The 19,717-nt window shown below is 47.1% G+C and overlaps 1 protein-coding gene across 4 annotated transcripts in view; it reads right to left on the bottom strand.

Annotated features, from left to right (window-relative positions):
- Positions 1–19,717, bottom strand: part of BTBD19 (BTB domain containing 19) — a 1,265,487-nt gene that overhangs the window by 330,694 nt on the left and 915,076 nt on the right. For all 4 annotated transcript variants that reach the window (XM_069642352.1, XM_069642353.1, XM_069642350.1 and 1 more), the window contains one exon: positions 6,802–6,861. In XM_069642352.1, the coding sequence (XP_069498453.1) occupies positions 6,802–6,861 (60 nt within the window). The remainder of the gene's footprint in view (positions 1–6,801; positions 6,862–19,717) is intronic.

Genomic DNA, 19,717 nt, shown 5'->3' with positions numbered 1-19,717 from the left:
CTGCCTAGAAGCAGGACCCCTGGTGGGAGTCTTCCTGGAGCTTCCCGAGGCCTGCTCGGGCCTTTATGGCAGTGCTTATGTTAAATGTTAAAGGTATTTGTACCGCGCACCGTCACCAACGGAGTTGGTCCCCAGGCGCTCTGGCGGATCTGCAAACGAGAAGGTGGGATGGCTTAGTAGGTGAAGCAGGAGTAGGATAGTGAGAGGAGTGGTGTTCTGTTGGCAGCTTCAACTCGGTATACACCGGGTGCTGAGCTTTGGTGCGAGTGTCGGATAGATCTCAGTCCTCTTGTGCTGTTGGTACGGTTTATGTGTTGTTGCTGTGAAGTGCATGCGGGTTGTTGTGCGAGAGATGGTTGTGTGAGATTTTGAGTGAGTTAAGTCTGCAGAAATGCTGAGGTTTTTGTTAGTGGGTTATATGAAGTTTAACATGCTAACATTCAGAGCTCTGTCCGAGTGTGGTGCTCACCAATACTCCCAGTCTCATCAGGGTGGGAAAAGGGTTTACGCGTGGCAGGGTTTTAGGTTTGTGTGAAGCGCTCCCTGTGCTGTTCCAACACGCTCTGTAAGTGTTCCAAGTCATCCTCGCTGTTCTATTCTAGCGAGCTCTGTAGGAGTTCTAATGCTGATGGATTGATTAGTGTGGGTTGGGTGACCATTCTCCTCCTTGGGTGCTGGAGCTGGTGTTGTGGTCTCCTCTCACAGACTTTCTATTTAAATGTGTCTGCTGGGGGCTTTCGTTATGGTACAGCCGGGAGGCAGTGGATGAGTCGTTTAGGGGTTTTCGTCTCGGTCCGAGTATGTGATCAGGTTATGGTGACCTCCCTTTGCTGCTATTTCCCATAATATCTTATGGTCTGGTGTGGGGTCCGTTCTTTGGGTTCTGTGTATGTCCATTTTGGGAGCGACCGAGGTTGGTGTTATTTTCATCGCTGTTTAATGATTGGGCATTCTAGTGCGTCACTGTTGTATTTACGCTGTGAAGAGCCATGATTTGAGGATTTTCCTGAATGCTAGGTGGTTTGTTGTGTTCCGTATATTTTTAGGTAGGTCATTCCAGTTTTTCGGTGCCTGGTGAGAGAAAGAGGATGCTCCGAGTTTTCTTCTGTTATAGGATTTTGGTTCCAGGCAGATGTCGGTGCATGATCTCAGTGTTCTTGTTGGTTGATGTAGGCGTAGTTTATCGCTTAGGAATTCTGCGCCTTGTTTGTGTATTGCTCTGTGCGTGATGCACATGGACTTGAACTTTATTCACTGTTTTAATGGTAGCCAGTGTAGTATTCGTAGCACGGGTGTGATGTGTTCTCTTCTGGGTAGCTTGAGGAGGAGTCTGGCTGCCGCACTTTGTATGCGTTGCAGTTTTTTTAGAAGTTGTTCGGGCATGCCCAGGTATAAGCTATTGGCGTAATCTACTCTGGACATGATCAGAGCGATGATGGTAAGTGTTTTGTTGGTGAACGACAGGAACGGTAGGATCCTTTTCACTGCTCGCAGGAGGAAGAAACATGTCTTGAGTAGAGCGTTTACTTGTGGCTCTAGAGTGAGGTTGTTATCCATCAGGACCCCTAGGTTTTTTTACAGTTGATGATGGAGCTGGTGTGGTGCCAAGCTCTCTTGGCCAGGTGATTTAGCTGATGTCTCCTCCCTTTTTTGAGACCATCATTATCTCTGTTTTGCCTGGGTTGATTTTGAGGTGGTTGAGGTTCATCCAGTTGAATATATCACAAAGGCAATTCTCTAGTGTAGTGTTTTCTTCTCGGGTGTCTTTTATGTTGAAGATTATTTGAGTATCGTCGCGTAGTTGTAGCATGTGAGGCCGTGTTTTTTGAGGAGTTTGATTAATAGTTACATGTAGATGTTGAATAGAAGCGGGGAGAAAGATGATCCGTGTGGTACTCAGCACGTGGAGTCTCTAGGTCTGGACTTAAAAGGTTTCATCCATACGGTTTCGGTTCTGTTTGCTAGGAAGTATTTGATCCATAGTAGGGCGGTGTCCGTTATTCCTAGTCCTTCTAGTCTCTTTATGAGGATGTCGTGGTTGACAGTGTTGAAAGCTGGGGATATTGATATTGATATTTTATTTATAACGCGCTCATACACATGTGTTTCAGGAGAATCAGTGCGGTACTGTTGTCCGAGTCTGCGTTTGTCTTTAGGTCGTCCCATATTGAGGGGAGAGCTGATTCTGTTCCTCTCATTGGTCTGAAACCAACTTGTGTCTGGTCTAGTAGGCAGTGCTCTTCTATGAATTCTTGGGTTATTTTGTAGACGTATGTTTCTAGCAGTTTGGCTATGTAGGGTATGTTGGAAATGGGCCTGTAGTTGGATAAGTCCTCTACATTTCCTGTTGAGTCTTTGAGTAGCGGCTTGATGTAAGCCGATTGGAAGGCCTGAGGTACTTTAACCATTGAGAATGAGAGGTTGAGGGGATTCCTCTGGTATTTCATGGGGGTTCCTTGTTTGAGAATTGTTTTGTATGTGTCCGGGGGTGCAGGTGTCTTCAGGAGAGCCTGATTTGTTGCTTTGGTTTACCAGTTTGATCAAAGTCTCCACTGAAATTTCTGGGAAGCTTTGTAGCTTGTTTGGATATTCCTCATCAGTGTCGATGTGGTTTGAGGTGTGATTGCTTGGTCTGTTTTGTATGGTGTGTTGGATGGAAGTTATTTTGTTTTTGAAGTGGTCTCCTAGGTCATCGCAAAGTTTCATTGATGGAATTGGCGTGTTGTTGCAGCCCGGTGGGTTGTTTAATTAGTGTATGCTTTTGAAGAGTTCTTTTTGTGCGTTTGGTGCTTTGAAGATTCGATTGTCGTAGTGTTTCCTCTTCACTTTTTGTATTTCCTTTTTATATGAGCGGATCTGTTGCAGGAATTTCAATTTGTTTGCAGTGGTGTTGTTGGTCCTCCATTCAGATTCTAGTTTTCCGTTTTTTCTTTTCATGGCGCTGAGTAGTGGGGTGAACCATTTTGCTGTTGTTTTCTTACGTGAAGGGTTAAAGGTCTTTTCTTTGGTGATGTCATCTAGAGTTGTTGCGATCCAGGTATGGAGTAGGGTAACTTTTCCGTCTAGCGGTGTGTGAGGCAGGTCTCCTTTTAGGCTGAGGCTGGGTGCTTAGGGGAGTTAATCTGCATAATCCAGCCTTTGAATAGCCTTCCCAACTGGGATTGCAATTATAGTGTTGCGTTAATAGACGGCAGCATGCAAATCTCATGCCCAAACAGGGATGCAGAGTCTGATTACAAGATTAAATATCCAGGTCTACCTTCCATTCCTGTGTTTAACAAAATATATATTTGTGTGTTTAGGGGGGTGCTACCAGCCACATTATGGCTGCTTCAAGGTGCCTGAACATTAGACATTTAAAGCAAAACAATGTAACAAAACATTACACAACCCAACATAACATAACCAGCAGGAAAAGGAGAAGGAAACCAGCATCACGTCCCCCCACAGAAAAAAGAGTGAATAAGTATGTAAGCGTGCAAGGGGGAACAAGCACACTGATCCCAACAGAACAAAACATAAAGCGACATCTTCCTACTGCATCAAAAACATGGCATTGCATAGCATACTGTAAGAGGATTCAATTCAACACTACAGCTAAGTCAATGCCTAGTCTGGGATACTGAATGGAAACCCTTATTGATATATCTTTATGTCCAGTTCATGAGTTCTGGATGACTACCCCTATATAACACCCCTCTCTTAGAATTCCCCTGACCCCACTGAGCCAAGAAGTAGTTCTGTTTTGCAAGTTTAAAAGGTTTATTGGAGAAATAAAACAAAATATAGATACCACGCTTTTATAATAAATTAATGATCGATATCGCCCTTATAAATATAATGTTAATCAACAATGGGTAATGTGACACTAGCACACTTCTTTATAATCAATGAGGAGTGGGTGTAGGATGGATAAGGCAGCGAAAATACTTTTATGATTTCAAGGGAAAAGCAATGAGGAATAAAATGCAGTACAGAAATACTTGATATGATTTTAGCAAAAGATAAAATAATCACTTTTTCTCTGGCAATTCACCCCCTCCCCTATGCAATGTAAGAAATGGAAGGAGATGGAAAGAGGAGCACACATTTCTCAGGAATGCAATCAAATACAGTACGAAATTCAGTTCCCCCCCAGCAAGCTCAGAGGAAACAGGTATGAGTTTTAAAACACAGGCCCAAGTGCTTCGAATGTGGTGGCAGTGAAGTGAGAAATATGCTGAAAATGCTTTTAATTCCCTTTAGGAGGTTCAGGGTGAGTGAGAGATACTTGGGATGAGCTCAGGCTCACTTTAGCAATTATTCAGAGATGGTGATTAAGAGGCAAACACATTTTTAGCAAGGAAAGAAATGACTGCTGATGGTTACACGTGGCTGGATTTTTAACCAAATCGCAAATCGCAGTAAAATTCAATTACGGGAAAAGTATAAAGAGTGGCAAGTCGGTCTTGGGTTCGTTGGAAAGCTGGGATCCTAGGCTCTCAGGGGAAAGTTAAACCAAGTTCCTAGGACGAACGGTTCCAGAGATATGAACGATTTTGTAAGGGTCGTTTTCGGATTTAAAGTAACTCAAATTGACAAGTGACAGTGGTGCAGCTTTACAAAATGACAAGTAACAACTTCTAGGAGGCAGTTCTGGTTAGATTAAAATAGTTTGGATTATTTTAAACTAAGAGTTTATTTCTGTCACAATCTGACCTTAGTACTTACAATATATTTTGGAAGGACTGGACCTCGTCACGGATCTGATCAATCAGGCTAGCAGCACTTCACAGCGATCTGGTCTCTGGGTCTGCGGTTCTGCACGGTCTGGTTTGGTCTGGTCTGGAACTGGTCTGTCCGGATACAGCGGTCTCTGCACGGCTCCTGGATCTCTGCACTGGCCTGGCAAAAGTTCTTGGCAAGGGATTCAAGCAGCTCGCCCGGCTGTGAGTAGCTTTCAATGATTTGAGGCCTGCTGCAGAGAACTCAGCTTGTGGGTTTAGGCCTCTGATTTAGGTTCTAAAGTATAAGTTCTAGGTTCTGGAGGATGTAGCTGGAGTCAGTCTGGAACTGGTATCTTCTGGATGTTGTGTGGTCCGGCAACACGCTCCACAGCAACTGGATTTGAATGTCCTCTCTAGCTTCCAGTGGCTCCTTTTATGTCTTTTGAACGTGGGTGTGTGCGCAGCATCACTAAGCCAGCCCCTCTCTCAACTGATCATTGGTCAAGCTTTTCTCTCTTCCTTGATAGGGGAAAGGAAATGTGAGTCATGGTGATGCTGTTTTATGGCCTGCAGAAAGGACACTCCCCTGTCAAATTGCACACAAATCTATATTTGACCCAAATACATATTCCACAGATACACAGTTGTTTGTCATTGCATACACACATCATGAATTACTGAAAGGAGGCACTGTTCTGACCCTGCCGTTTCTAGGAGCTTGGGTAAAGAAATGCCAACTTTTTGCGCTTTTTAGTAGCTTTCCCCATATTGGATTTTTCTCCAAATTTATATAGTTGTGTGCAAGGCATGTGGGCATTTAGATAAGGAAGTGTCAGATTTTTAACATGCATACATTTAGAGTAACAGCCTCTTTTCCGCTCGTGTGTCTTCCCAGGTCACATGGTGGAGAAACCAGTCTATCCACTTTCTTTAAGCTCAGCCTGTCCTCAGAGGGGGCTGCCCCTCCCCGTTTCTGCCAAGAGGAAGCCACTTTACGACCCCCCCCAATAAACCATCTGCCTGAGTCAAGGAAGGGCTTTGTTCAAAAGGAAGCCATTTACGACCCCCCCAATAAACCATCTGCCTGGGCCCTTTGTTTAGTTTCCTGCAGTCCCCAGGTAATTCAATCAGAGAGTGTGTGACCTCCTTTTGGCAGGGGCAACAGAATGCAGCCAGGCCTGGGAACCTGCTGATCGAGTTTCAACTCCTGTGGGGGTAGATGTCAGGCAGAATTGGAATCTCTTTAAGTCCATTTTTAGCTACATGTCATTTTGGGTTCCCAGTTTAAATCAAACTTACAATTTTTACACATGCAGCTAGAATGCTGATTCTAAGTTCAAAACTATGACATTTCAACAGAGACAAACTATGTGACACTCAAAAGTAGGTCACTCATTTATTCTAAACATTTCGATTTTAGTGTCTTTCAGTTCAGTTTAGCACTCAGCCAGTCTTGTTATCAACATTATTTTGGGCTCTTCATCTTCCCAGATTTTGTAGGCACACAAAACTTAATTCTGCCAGAGGTCTGCTGGTGTTCAGTGAGAATTTTGGATGTGTTGCAATGTTTGAAAATAGGCATTTTGAGCTGGCATTCAGAGAAACCAAAGGTAATTTTAAAGCGTTTTTTTTTTTTAACAGGCGCTGCTGTTTTACCTTTGGCACCCATTCCACTCATGGCACCCTGGCCCATCATGCTCGCACTAGTGGGTGGCAAGTTAGGCAACCATTTTGGTATGCGCACAATCTGCGTGGTTCTCCTGGATTCTGGCGCACATGTGGGCTTTTTGGCCATCTTGGATTTTCTAAGCCCACAGCACCAAATGTTGCAGCATGATAGCTCAAACGTGGGTCAGGACACCCAACAATACCATGGCACATGGACTCACTGATGTCCTAGCCTGAGACGATGCAGATGTTCCTGCTGCCACCTGTCTGTGTTTGATAGACCACTCGCTGAAGGGGCCGCTAGGGCTGGGTCGGAGTCAGTAATCAGGCACAAGAAGACGACGTTTCTCGTTCCATCCAAAAGGCACCAGACCTAGTTGAAATCTCCTGGCCTGCATTCATTTACTGGGAAAGAGGAGAGTCTTACCTGTAGCGCCTCGCAGGCCATCTCAACGGTGAGGGTCTCCGTGATGAACTGAACGCAGAGCTGTAAAGCAAACATGGAGAGATGTCATGACAGAGTAAGCCCATAAGCAGGCATATTTATTTTATTTGTATTTTATGGCACACCAGAATGGGCATTGTCATACTGTACACTAGCTGGTTAAATAACAGTTACAGCACACAATAAAACAGTTCACGCTTTTAGAATTCAGAATTATTGCCAAGGGGGCCAGTTCAGACCAGTACTGGTGCCCTAGTTCATACAAGGAAGCCCTGTTCTGTAACAAGGAAGTCTGATCATATTACATGACTTGTCCCCACAACAGGAAGTTCCGCCCCAAGAGGCCTGACTTCCAAGGATGGCAACGAGCGCATGAGCTACTGTATTTTTTGAAATGCAGGAACCTTCTGCCTTGGACACAAAAAACACAGACAGGACCTGCGAAGGTCATGGACTGGAAAACCTAAGACTCCGCGTGGCCATGAGGCCTGCAAGCAAGTGGTTAGAAAGCCTTCTTTCCTAGCGGTGAGCGGGGAGCCACATTATAAGGAGCTAGATTAGTGGGTTCCAGATATTTCTTTTAGCTCCCCTGCTCTCTCCACTTAAGCAGAAAAGCTTTTGTCGGGCTCCCCACGTGCCAAAAATTCTTATATGTTCTACTGCACACCACAAATCCTATCTCTATAACTTTCAAACACTCTCTTTTGAAGGCAGGAAGGGGCGGTTCCTTGCAGGGCAACACAGCGGCTTTTGATCCATGTCTGGCCGCAGGAGCAAATCTTCGAATACATGAGAGTACAGAATGTGTAACTTGGGTTCATGGTCTTTCCATCGAATCTTTTGCATTGAGGGACATTTCCATCGGATTTTTTGCAACAAATGCATTTTTTAAAAAAGGTTTTTTTAATGGGTGGGTGGCCCCTCCCTACTCTGTTCCTTACCCTTTAAAAGCCCCGTGATGCAAAATAATTTGATGGACAGGTATTTGATGGATAGACTAGATACCGTTACTTGGAACCTTTCCCCAAGCCCACTCCCGGCTAGCCCCTATCATGGGATTTATCCCTTTCCTCTCTGTTTTTTAGCATATGCCCCACCCCCCCCCAGATTGCTGGTGTGAGCTCAAACCTAATCTACAGACTGACAAGACGTGCTAGATGAAGAGTCTGGTATTACTGATATTCCAAATACACCGCGGCAGAAGGTCCATCACCATCACTCTCCCTCAGGTTCTCCATCAGTGCCTGCAATGGAGAGCTCTGCCCACAGAGCCCTGTGGCTCTTCCTTATAGGCCCCTTTTCTTCTCGGATTCTCCCTGCACCAGAGAAGTATGATGTGTTGTGTCTTGATCTGCCTGCATCTATGGCAAGTGAGTGGAATCTTGAGGTGGAATGCAGAGCAGAGAATGTTTATCTATGAGAGTGTTCCAGGGTTGTCAGTTGCAGAGATGGGAGCCCCGAGAGAGGATGCCGGTGGGTGTCCTATGTCCCCATAACTTACCTGACTCTATGAACTGTTCTTGATGTACATGGAACTAAGTACAAGAGTTAACAGTTCACCTGGAGATGTCAGAGTCATTTGTGGCCAGGGACCCAACATAATATAAGACATTCCTGAAATGATTGCGAGAGATTTATATGGGCACTAGTGGATGCATGGCCAGAGGGTCAACCATGTCAGTACCCCATGAATGTACATGCATCTTTCCATAAATAAATGTAGGATGATTTTGACTTCAGGAGATGGGCATGTCCGAATCCCAGAGGGAAATGGAGCAGAAAGTAAAGATCCTATCCTATTTCCGAAGGCCCGGGGAGCATCAGAGGAGCTTTTTTTGTTAAGGCTGGGTGCATGGGTTCCTTCGAACGCCAGCAGGCAAAAGGTTAATGCCCAATGGACGTGCTCCCACCCAGGCCTGTTCTCCTTATTCAAAACTCCAGTGATAAAGGCTGTCGTCCCTAAAGCCCTCTTGAGGAAATGTTGTTAATGGGATGAAATGCAGGTCCAAGCTGTGCAGAAGAGGGGGGGTCTGGGGACACCAGATGGTGTGACCAGCACTAAAAGATAATCGACAAAGCATTCCAGAACCTAAATGTAATGATCATTTGTCAGACTGTCTCTTGAGGTTGTTGCACAAAACTCAATTTATCTGCAATATCTAGAGTGCAAACTGGTTCTTGCATGCAAACTGGTTAATGAAGAAGGTCATGAGGTCTTTCTTGATTGGGGACAGAGTGGTACTAGGTCAGGGGTCAACAGGGAGGTCAACCCGTAGGGAGCTTGCATAGAGAAACATGTCCACGCAACTTTGAAACATTTCAAAACCTTGGAACCTAGAGAAACGGATGCTCCTTGGAGTAGAAATCTCTGACCATGAGATATCTTTGGACCAGCAATAAACAGAAGTGGCATGAGCGAGTGCCTTAGTACCATCACAGCTAGACTATCGTGATGGCATTTATGTAAGACTTCATAGATTTAAAAACGCACCAAATTCACCAGCTTCAAAATCGAATGGCAGCATAGTGGTTCCCTCTTCATGTGACCTTGCCACGCCATGCTTGAAAGCCTTGCGTTGACTTCCCATGGAATATCGGATCCATAGAAAAAATGAGGAACACATTACATCTCGACTTGCATAACCCCTTACCGGCCCAAAAGATCTCTGAGATCTAAAAATGAGAACCTCCTTGGAGTATCCAAAGTAAAGTAAAATGGCAGCAAATGGGGAGGTGGCGACACACCCCTTGATTTAAATGCTGCTAAAAGTTGGAACACTGTGCCTAAGGCCTTCTACCTTGAAGATAACCTCCTCAGTTTCATGGAAGCTTAAACCAAATCCTAGTAGCTATACCTATTCGCAGGGGCCTTGCAAGATCCCTTGTCCCCCGCCATCTTGTGACACTTTGCCTTGCTTTCCCTATGAGCCTTTAACCAATGGTCTACTGCACTTTCCCTTTCCCCTATTCCCAGGTGTGACAGGGTCAGGGGGCCGCAAGGATCCGGCACACACTGGGGTTGGCAACCCAAAAGGCCAGAGCTGGTCCTACACCACAAGTGGTGTGGTGGAGTTGAGAGAGACCTTAGTCCTCAGCTCCCCAGAGTGCCAGAATATTTTCAAGGCTATCGGTAACACTATCCCTGCCCCAATACCTATCAGCTTCCATCCTAGGCCAGGTTGCTTTTTCTTCTTTTTCAGAAAACACAAAGCTCTGCAAGCACCTGAGCCTGTGGAACCCTGACAGGAATAACTAATACATGGAAACAATGCAAAGCAGGTCAAAAGTCTATCTACCAATACCATGATGCATTTGGGCTCAAGCTGGAAAACCCGGCCTGGAACAAGGGGAACAAAGTCATAACCCCAGTGGGAATGGACTGGGATTTCTCCTTCCCAAGATGAATGAGACACTAAACACCAGTCCAACCAAGCCCAGATGGACCCCAGGCGAATGGTGGGACAGCAGCAGAGGGTTTGAGACTGGAAAGAGACTGTAGGAGGGACAGGGGGGACCCAGGATCCCTCCCCAACCCATTGGAAGTGAGACTCAACAAGGATTGGAGAACATCCTAAAGAAAACACTCAGTCAGAGCAAATAGAAGTCCACAGAAGAATGGAGACTGAAAAAGAGGCAGGCGAGAGGCCCCGTCCCTCTGGGGAGTAGCTCAGTTAGAGTAATTGAGAACTCCTGACTAGGAAAGGCTGGAATATACAAAGACAGCAGGTGCAAAAGAAAGTGAAAAGTGCATGAGTGAGATCAGATGAGGAGGCAGTGGACCAAGAGACCAGCATTGAAGTTGTAACAGGCGGAGACGGACTTGGAGGTGACTATTGAAGTGTTTTGAGTATAGGTAAGGTGTTGGGTATGAGAGGGTTGTACCAGTTGAACTTTCTGATTCAAGGGTGTTTTGGAGGGAGAAGGTTGAGAGTAGGCATGAGAGAGGCTGTGTGTGTGTCTTTGTGTGTGTATGTGTGGTGTGTGTATCTGTGTGTGCAGGTAAGAAGCAGGTGTAGTGGAACGAGCAGGTAGTTTGGAGGGAGAGAAGACCAGAAGGGTGTTAATAGGCAGACACAGGAGAGTGGAGACAGAGAGAGGGTGCAGTAAAACCAGGGGGCAGAGACAGGTGAGAGAGAGAGGGAACAGAAAGACCAGGACACTGAATATAGGGAGAGGTCAGTGGTAGTGTACAGGGGGTGCCACTCCCTACCCCCCCCCCCAAGTGATATATATATATATATATAAAATGGTAGGTAGGTCAGGTATTTCACTCTCCCGTCCATCATTGTAGAAATCAGGATTAGATTGCTTTTACTAAAATTAAAAAGTACATTAGAAATAGGGATCACTGCGCACAGTGACAGATAAATATGTATTTTAAAATGGATACTCAAATGCAAATGGTTTCTGTCCCTAAGCCAGGTGTGGGGAACTATAAACCATGGCAAGGGTTTTGAGATAAGCAAGAAGGACTGACGTACAAAAGGTTTGGTTGGTTAAAAATGGAATCGGCTTAGAAATAAGACACGACTGAGATAAGGCTAGGCAATTAATAGAAGCTTCTGACACATTTATCTATATTCTTGAGTTCTTATGGAGAACGTGTACAAAGTGTATTGTATCAAATTAGTTTCAAGCTCAGCTGTATTATTTGGCACCATAAAATAAGAGAATATCTATTCTCCAACGTTGCTGTGTACCAGAAAACTTGGCATAACCTCAGGAAGTAGATAAGGTGCAGACATTAGGCATGAAGAATGTCCTTGGCAGGAGTTGAGCACTTTCATAGTTGTGTCCAGCCAAGTCTAAAATAGGCATAATAATTTTGTGCGTCAGAGAAAAGCTGTGGATGCCAGTTATGCTAATGTGGAAATATTGTGCATGTGTGACAGGTTATCCAATGGTAATTAAGGGATGTTTGCCCTTCAATGAAATTGGTCTATCAAATCCTACCATGTACAAGGAGCTAATTTGCAAAAAAATGCATTCCTCTGTGGTTCACATGAGTTTGATAGCACTGTGATGCTGGAAATGCTTCGGAGGGGCAGGGCCTCAGTATCCTTGTCCATTACTGCTTTTTATTGTGTGTTCTGTGGTGTTTTCCGCGCAGGAGTTCATGTGGGACTCCTGGCGGTGCAGCTCTCTCTTTTGGTTTGGTGAACAGACCCATGGGATACCCCTATGGCACCCCTGGGTAGGGGTGCACCCCTGTGCCCCTAGTGTATGTTTTTGGGCACCTGTGTGTGACCCACAGAGCAGGGTACGGCCTGGTGGCAGCTCTGTGCTGAAATGACTGGTGCCCTGAGCGTCCTCCATTTTGGGATGCCCAGGCCCTGTCATTGGAATCGGTAGATTCCGGGTGGAGACAAAATGGCCCCCATGGCCTCTTGCCTTCCATCACCTGAAGTCCCGAGAAGCCCTGCCTCTGTCCCTTCCCCCTGACAGTCTGTTGGGTGGAAGTTCCGTATATGGTAGTGTAGTGTGGTGAAGTGCCGACCAGACTGGCTGGAGCCTTCTCAACAACCGTATGTTGTGGGTACACCTGTGGGTGGGACCTGGGTGAATGGAGTGTGTAACAAATATACATTCTATGTTGTGGCTGTCTATTATTTGGTGGTTGACACAATGGTTGAGGCAGCCCTGCCCGAAACCGGTATGAATGCAGCTTGGAGTGTTGAATGGCTCGGTACTTATCCCAATACACATAACTTGTTGTGAGTGTCTGGAGAGAAGTGAATGGCCTGAATGCCCCGTGTGCCTGATTGGCTGCCTACCGGCATGAACGACCGTAGTCGTGATTGGATGCTTAAGTGTGACCCAGCAGAATGAATGGGAGATCAACAGTATATCTGGGGACCTCTCACTGCTAGGAATCGTGTTCAGAAGCTGAAGTCCACTACGACGAGTAACTGGAGTAACTGAAGCTTAATCTTGAAACCCTGCTGGACGAGAATAATTGCTGTTGCTCTCCTTCGCAATCTGAAAGCTGCTGTGCTTCAAGAACTGACCAAGAGAGGACCTGGTAAGGCGCCCTCTTCCCGATCTACGAGGGACCATCGTGCACAGCTGATCTTTGCCTAAGCTCCCTGGTAGACAGACCTTTGACAGGCTGCCGACCCGATACGGGGATTGCTGCGGAACTCCAAGGAGAAGCGCCCGGACTGTTGTCCGCCACTGTCAACGACCGCCGTCGCCGACTGGAGCCGCCGTGCTACCGTTGCCTAAGAACTTAATTGATCCAAGGACGCTCTCGTCCGCATCGTCGCTGCTGTATCCTGCTGGAGAAGGCCTGACCGTCGACACGCCGAGGAGCATCCACCGGTGGGTTTCCTGCCACCCAAAGACCACAGAAACGCCGCCGACTCGACGCCCTTGCTGGGCCACAGTTCTTCAACTCTTTGCAGTCCAGTTCATTGGAGTGAGTGAACCAAATCTCTAAGGCAACTCTCCTCCGGTTCACTATAGTTTATCATCACCACTGAGTATGTTCTCAATATTCTTCTTCGGGATCTACCTCATCCTTCTGCCTTGAGATCTCTTGGTGCTCAATCAATTTAGAAAACCCTTGTTGTCTCAGCACTGTTGCTGACTTCCCACTAGGTGTTCCCGGCAGCATTCAGCATGGCTTACTGCTTTGTATCCTCTCTCGTCAGTGTACAGTCCAACTACTTTATGCTACTCTTCCAAGCCATCTTCTATTTTTTCGACCAGCAGCTCCGCTCTTGGTCATAGGCCTGTTGAAATGAAGACAAACTTTTTCCTGGTTTTTCTGAACAAAATAGATTTGTTAGAGAACTGTCACAAAGTCACCTTCTGGGACTGCTGTCTAGTGGCCATGAGTCAAGGAACGCAGGGCACCGGGCACTCAGTTCAGCAAATATTACAATAATACAATTCCCACAATGCCCCTGAGAAACTAAAGCAAAACCCGAAATTGATACAGGAAGCAGAATTAGGGGCTAAGGAGACTTTAAGCATGGAAAAAAACCCAGTCCTTTGATTGAAGACAGGCAAGCTACCCGAAAGCCGATCACAGGATTCAAAGATCGAAACCAAACTGACAAACCACCCTCAATGGGACTACCTCTCCCACGATGCCCTTCTTCCCCAATTAGAAAACCTGGGATGGTTCAAAGACGTTAAAGTCTCCCTTCAAGGCCAGAAGTCATTGGGAATCCTTTCAAAACCAGGGAGAATTATTAGCCCACTTGCCTGCCCAACAGCAGCCCAGCATTCGGTCTGTCAGACAAGCTGCCTCCACAGTTTCTCCCTGTATACAGAATTCCTAAATGGCCACCTGGGTTTTATAGTGTCTGCCCATCCCTTCAAGCCTCAATCTGAATACCAGGAAGAGTGCCCAGCCAATCCCAACACTCACACTCTTTACGCTCATAGCTGCATACTATCAGCCCTAATTCCAATTAGGGGGGGTTGCTATATAGGCCCAGCAGCCCAGTCCAGTGTCGGAGTTACAGGAGCAGGCGTCTCCTGTTTCGAGAAGGTTGGAAAAGAGAGATTGCTGCAGAGGAGCTGCGCCTTAGAAATTCTTAAGACAGGAGTCTGCTAGAGAAAGGAGCTGCAGAAGGGTCAGAAGGAGAGAGGAAGATGTGAGCCTTATAGAAGAGAAGAAAGTGGTGACATTTAAAGGTGAGGCAAACCCAGGAAGGGCTTGTAACCCAGTACTTGGGGACAGAAGGGTGGAAGGAAATCCCTGCGTGGAGTCCAAGTTAATATTGGTAACAGAAGAAAACAGGTAAGAAGTCAATCCAAGAGAGGGTTGGAAATCAGTAGTATGAACAGAGGGCCGAAAGGGGGAAGAAAACCCCAGAGTGGAGTTTAAGAGGAAAGTAAGAACAATTCAAAAAGAGGAAATAAAACTTGAAGTGGAGTTGAAGGATGGTATAATATTAGAAGGTTGGCAAGAGCAAGTAATACCCTGAAGTGAAGTGGGGCGCACAGACAAACAGCCATAGGAGTAGTAAGGAGACACTGAGAAATCAGCAGGAGGAGTGCGCGTAGAGGAAAGTGAGGAAACTGAGACCGATACATGTTCAGGTGATCCAAGTGAAGAAGATCATTTGGGGGTTGATGAGCTTTGGGAGAGGAAGAATAAAACCATAAAGAAAAGACGCCAGGAGTGTAGTAAAATACTGAAAAAAGGGGAAAAGAACCAGGGACCGACTAGCTATTTAGAAGTAGGAGGTTCCAGAGGGGCCCGTCAGTCCCTAGGTGGGTTTACTAGGTGGTGGAAGGGTTCCAGTGGGGGTCAGGGACCATAGTGACAGCTCAGAGGGGTGGTGGAAAGAACCAAGGCAAGAAGCGTTAGTACGGAGTAGCCCTTTTGCCTCTCTCCTTGCCGACGCCAACAACATCCCTAAACCAACCCCGAAGATCCAACAGAAAATGAAGGACTGGTTTTAGTCAAGGGGTACGGGACCCTGGAAAGCCTGCAACTAGACTCAGCGGCAGAGGAAAACTTTGCAACATGACTGGGGAGTGAGGTAACTTCCCTGAGACATTTGGAAAAAGTAGCTGAGATCTGACTGTTTGCACTCGCATCTTGACATTAAGAAACCATTGCAAGAGACACTGAAGGAAGCAGACATTTTCACTGGGAAGGATCCCGTTTACATTTCATTGGCCCTCCCCTGGCCACAATCCCTGAAAAGATTGTTTAACTTTGAGTACATGGTCCTAGCATACTTCTTGGTTCCATATGTCCTGTTCGTGACAGAACCTTGCCGCTGTTCATTCTCTGATGGCATGCTGCTGTCAGAGAATTCATTGGCTGCTGTCAAGTGCCTATAGGCCGCCCAGTTGTTCCCTAGCCAATGCCATGACCCTTTCCAGCTTTTGGACTGCTCATTAGTTGCTAGCATGGTTCTGCCTTCTGACAGTTCATTGGCTCATAGATTGCTTTGAGAAGCCTTCGACTGTCCACTGACTGAAAACCAGGTCTAGACTCCTCTGGCTGCTCATAAACTGGAAGCACAGTTCACTGAGCATCCCAGCTCTTCCTCTGTTGACAGCGTGATTCCATGATCCTTTCAGCTGTTCAATTTGCTGGTAACATGGTCCCATGAACCTCCCAGCTTTCACTGGCAGGCATCACAGTTCCATAAGCCTTCCCGCTATTCATTAGCTGGTAGCTAGTTCCATGTGCCTCTAGACTGTTCATAACATGTTTCCATGAGCTTTCTAGCTAATAATTTGCAGGTCGCATGCTTGTGTGAGCCCTTGAACTGTTTAGTAGATGGCAGAATGGAACCATGGGCCTGGCTGTTCATTTGCTGGTAGCATGCTTCCATGGTCCTGCCAGCTGTTTAATAGCCAGTAGCATGACTGTAGAAGTCTTCTCGCTGCTTATTAGCTGGCGGCATGGAACCATAAGCAAGGCTGTTCATTTGCTGGTAGCATGGTTCCATAGACCTGCCAGCTGTTTAATAGCCAGTAGCATGACTGTAGAAGTCTTCTGGCTGCTTATTAGCTGGCGGCATGAAACCATGAGCATGGCTGTTCATTTGCTGGTAGCATGGTTCCATGGTCCTGCCAGCTGTTTAATAGCCAGTAGCATGACTGTAGAAGTCTTCTGGCTGCTTATTAGCTGGCGGCATGGAACCATGGGCCTGGCTGTTCATTTGCTGGTAGCATGGTTCCATGGTCCTGCCAGCTGTTTAATAGCCAGTAGCATGACTGTATAAGTCTTCTGGCTGCTTATTAGCCGGCAGCATGGAAGCAAGTGGAAGGCTGTTCATTTGCTGGTAGCATGGTTCCATGGTCCTGCCAGCTGTTTAATAGCCAGTTACATGACTGTAGAAGTCTTCTGGCTGCTTCTTAGCTGGCGGCATGGAATCATGAGCAAGGCTGTTCATTTGCTGGTAGCATGGTTCCATGGTCCTGCCACCTGTTTAATAGCTGGTAGCATGACTGTAGAAGTCTTCTGGCTGCTTATTAGCTGGCTGCATGGAACCATGAGCCTGGCTGTTCATTTGCTGGTAGCATGGTTCCATGGGCCTGCCAGCTGTTTAATAGCCAGTAGCATGACTGTAGAAGTCTTCTGGCTGCTTATTAGCTGGCGACATGGAACCATGGGCCTGGCTGTTCATTTGCTGGTAGCATGGTTCCATGGTCCTGCAAGCTGTTTAATAGCCGGTAGCATGACTGTAGAAGTCTTCTGGCTGCTTATTAGCTGGCTGCATGGAACCATGAGCCTGGCTGTTCATTTGCTGGTAGCATGGTTCCATTGGCCTGCCAGCTGTTTAATAGCCAGTAGCATGACTGTAGAAGTCTTCTGGCTGCTTATTAGCTGGTGGCATGGAACCATGAGCAAGGCTGTTCATTTGCTGGTAGCATGGTTCCATGGGCCTGCCAGCTGTTTAATAGCCAGAAACATGACTGCACAGGTCTTCTGGCTGCTTATTAGCTGGCGGTCATGGAACCATGGGCCTGGCTGTTCATTTGCTGGTAGCATGGTTCCATGGGCCTGCCAGCTGTTTAATAGCCAGAAGCATGACTGCACAGGTCTTCTGGCTGCTTATTAGCTGGCGGTCATGGAACCATGGGCCTGGCTGTTCATTTGCTGGTAGCATGGTTCCATGGACCTGCCAGCTGTTTAATAGCCAGTAGCATGACTGTAGAAGTCTTCTGGTTGCTTATTAGCTAGTGGCATGGAACCGTGAGCATGGCTGTTCATTTGCTGGTAGCATGGTTCCATGGGCCTGCCAGCTGTTTGTAAGCTGGTGGCATGACTGTACGAGTCTTCTGGCTGCATATTAGCTGGCGGCATGGAAACATGAGCTTGGCTGTTCATTTGCTGGTAGCATGGTTCCATGGGCTTGCCAGCTGTTTAATAGCCAGAAACATGACTGCACAGGTCTTCTGGCTGCTTATTAGCTGGCGGTCATGGAACCATGGGCCTGGCTGTTCATTTGCTGGTAGCATGGTTCCATGGGCCTGCCAGCTGTTTAATAGCCAGAAGCATGACTGCACAGGTCTTCTGGCTGCTTATTAGCTGGCGGTCATGGAACCATGGGCCTGGCTGTTCATTTGCTGGTAGCATGGTTCCATGGACCTGCCAGCTGTTTAATAGCCAGTAGCATGACTGTAGAAGTCTTCTGGCTGCTTATTAGCTAGTGGCATGGAACCGTGAGCATGGCTGTTCATTTGCTGGTAGCATGGTTCCATGGTCCTGCCAGCTGTTTAATAGCCAGTAGCATGACTGTATAAGTCTTCTGGCTGCTTATTAGCCGGCAGCATGGAAGCAAGAGGAAGGCTGTTCATTTGCTGGTAGCATGGTTCCATGGTCCTGCCAGCTGTTTAATAGCCAGTTACATGACTGTAGAAGTCTTTTGGCTGCTTCTTAGCTGGCGGCATGGAACCATGGGCCTGGCTGTTCATTTGCTGGTAGCATGGTTCCATGGTCCTGCCAGCTGTTTAATAGCCAGTAGCATGACTGTAGAAGTCTTCTGGCTGCTTCTTAGATGGCGGCATGAAACCATGAGCAAGGCTGTTAATTTGCTGGTAGCATGGTTCCATGGTCCTGCCAGCTGTTTAATAGCCGGTAGCATGACTGTAGAAGTCTTCTGGCTGCTTATTAGCTGGCTGCATGGAACCATGAGCCTGGCTGTTCATTTGCTGGTAGCATGGTTCCATTGGCCTGCCAGCTGTTTAATAGCCAGTAGCATGACTGTAGAAGTCTTCTGGCTGCTTATTAGCTGGCGGCATGGAACCATGGGCCTGGCTGTTCATTTGCTGGTAGCATGGTTCCATGGTCCTGCCAGCTGTTTAATAGCCAGTAGCATGACTGTAGAAGTCTTCTGGCTGCTTCTTAGATGGCGGCATGAAACCATGAGCAAGGCTGTTAATTTGCTGGTAGCATGGTTCCATGGGCCTGCCAGCTGTTTAATAGCCAGAAGCATGACTGCACAGGTCTTCTGGCTGCTTATTAGCTGGCAGTCATGGAACCATGGGCCTGGCTGTTCATTTGCTGGTAGCATGGTTCCATGGGCCTGCCAGCTGTTTGTAAACTGGTGGCATGACTGTACGAGTCTTCTGGCTGCATATTAGCTGGCGGCATGGAAACATGAGCTTGGCTGTTCATTTGCTGGTAGCATGGTTCCATGGGCCTGCCAGCAGTTTAATAACCGGTAGCATGATTGCACTAGTCTTCGGGCTGCTTATTAGCTGGCTGCATGGGGAACCATGCGCCCTTCTTTCTGGCTGAGCTTTTTTGTGCCTCCTACAGCTCTAGCCTCACTAGGAGAGGAGAGGGCACCTGGGGTCTAATGCTACGCGCTACATCTACTTGCCCTTGTTTCAAGGTCACTGGATAAGATCCTACCATTAGCTTTGCTGCCACCGTCAGAAGCTGACAGCTTCTCCTAATCACTTGGCACAGAAGAAACACCTCGCACTGGCCATTAAGTTCTTTCAGGCTTACTCTATCTCGGGGTAGTGTGGGATGCAGGCCAGAAGCTCAGCGTGCGAGTCTCCGCCTTGAGCCCCTTATCTCTAGCTGGCACATACCATCCCCTCCCCAGGCCTGTGCAGTAACAGGTACCGCCTGCTGGCGGGTCATAGGGGGCAGCACCAACCCAACGGCATCTGGGGCTTCTCAGACCTCGCTCTGTCTCGGTGTTTACCTCACACCTGTAAAGCGGGCGACGGCGATAACGGGAAGATAAGCCACAGGCGATGGGGGGGCAGAGGCCACGTGTGGGAGATAACACCGGGAGGCGTTACACGGGAGATACCCGCCACGGGCTGCACTGGTGGGCCTGCTCGGAGACAGGGATCAGGTGGTCTGCTTCTGAGGCAAGGCCATCGAGGGAGGCGTGCAGTGGTCGAGCCCCATTAACGAGTTCTGTTATTTCTCTTAAAACGATGCAAGATTGTAATG

The sequence above is a fragment of the Ambystoma mexicanum genome, chromosome 1q (assembly GCF_040938575.1).
Source record: "Ambystoma mexicanum isolate Mex_15411 chromosome 1q, UKY_AmexF1_1, whole genome shotgun sequence".
Classification (NCBI taxonomy): domain Eukaryota; kingdom Metazoa; phylum Chordata; class Amphibia; order Caudata; family Ambystomatidae; genus Ambystoma; species Ambystoma mexicanum.
The sequence above is the reverse complement of the archived record's forward strand: the minus strand, read 5'-3'. Positions and strand labels throughout refer to the sequence as shown.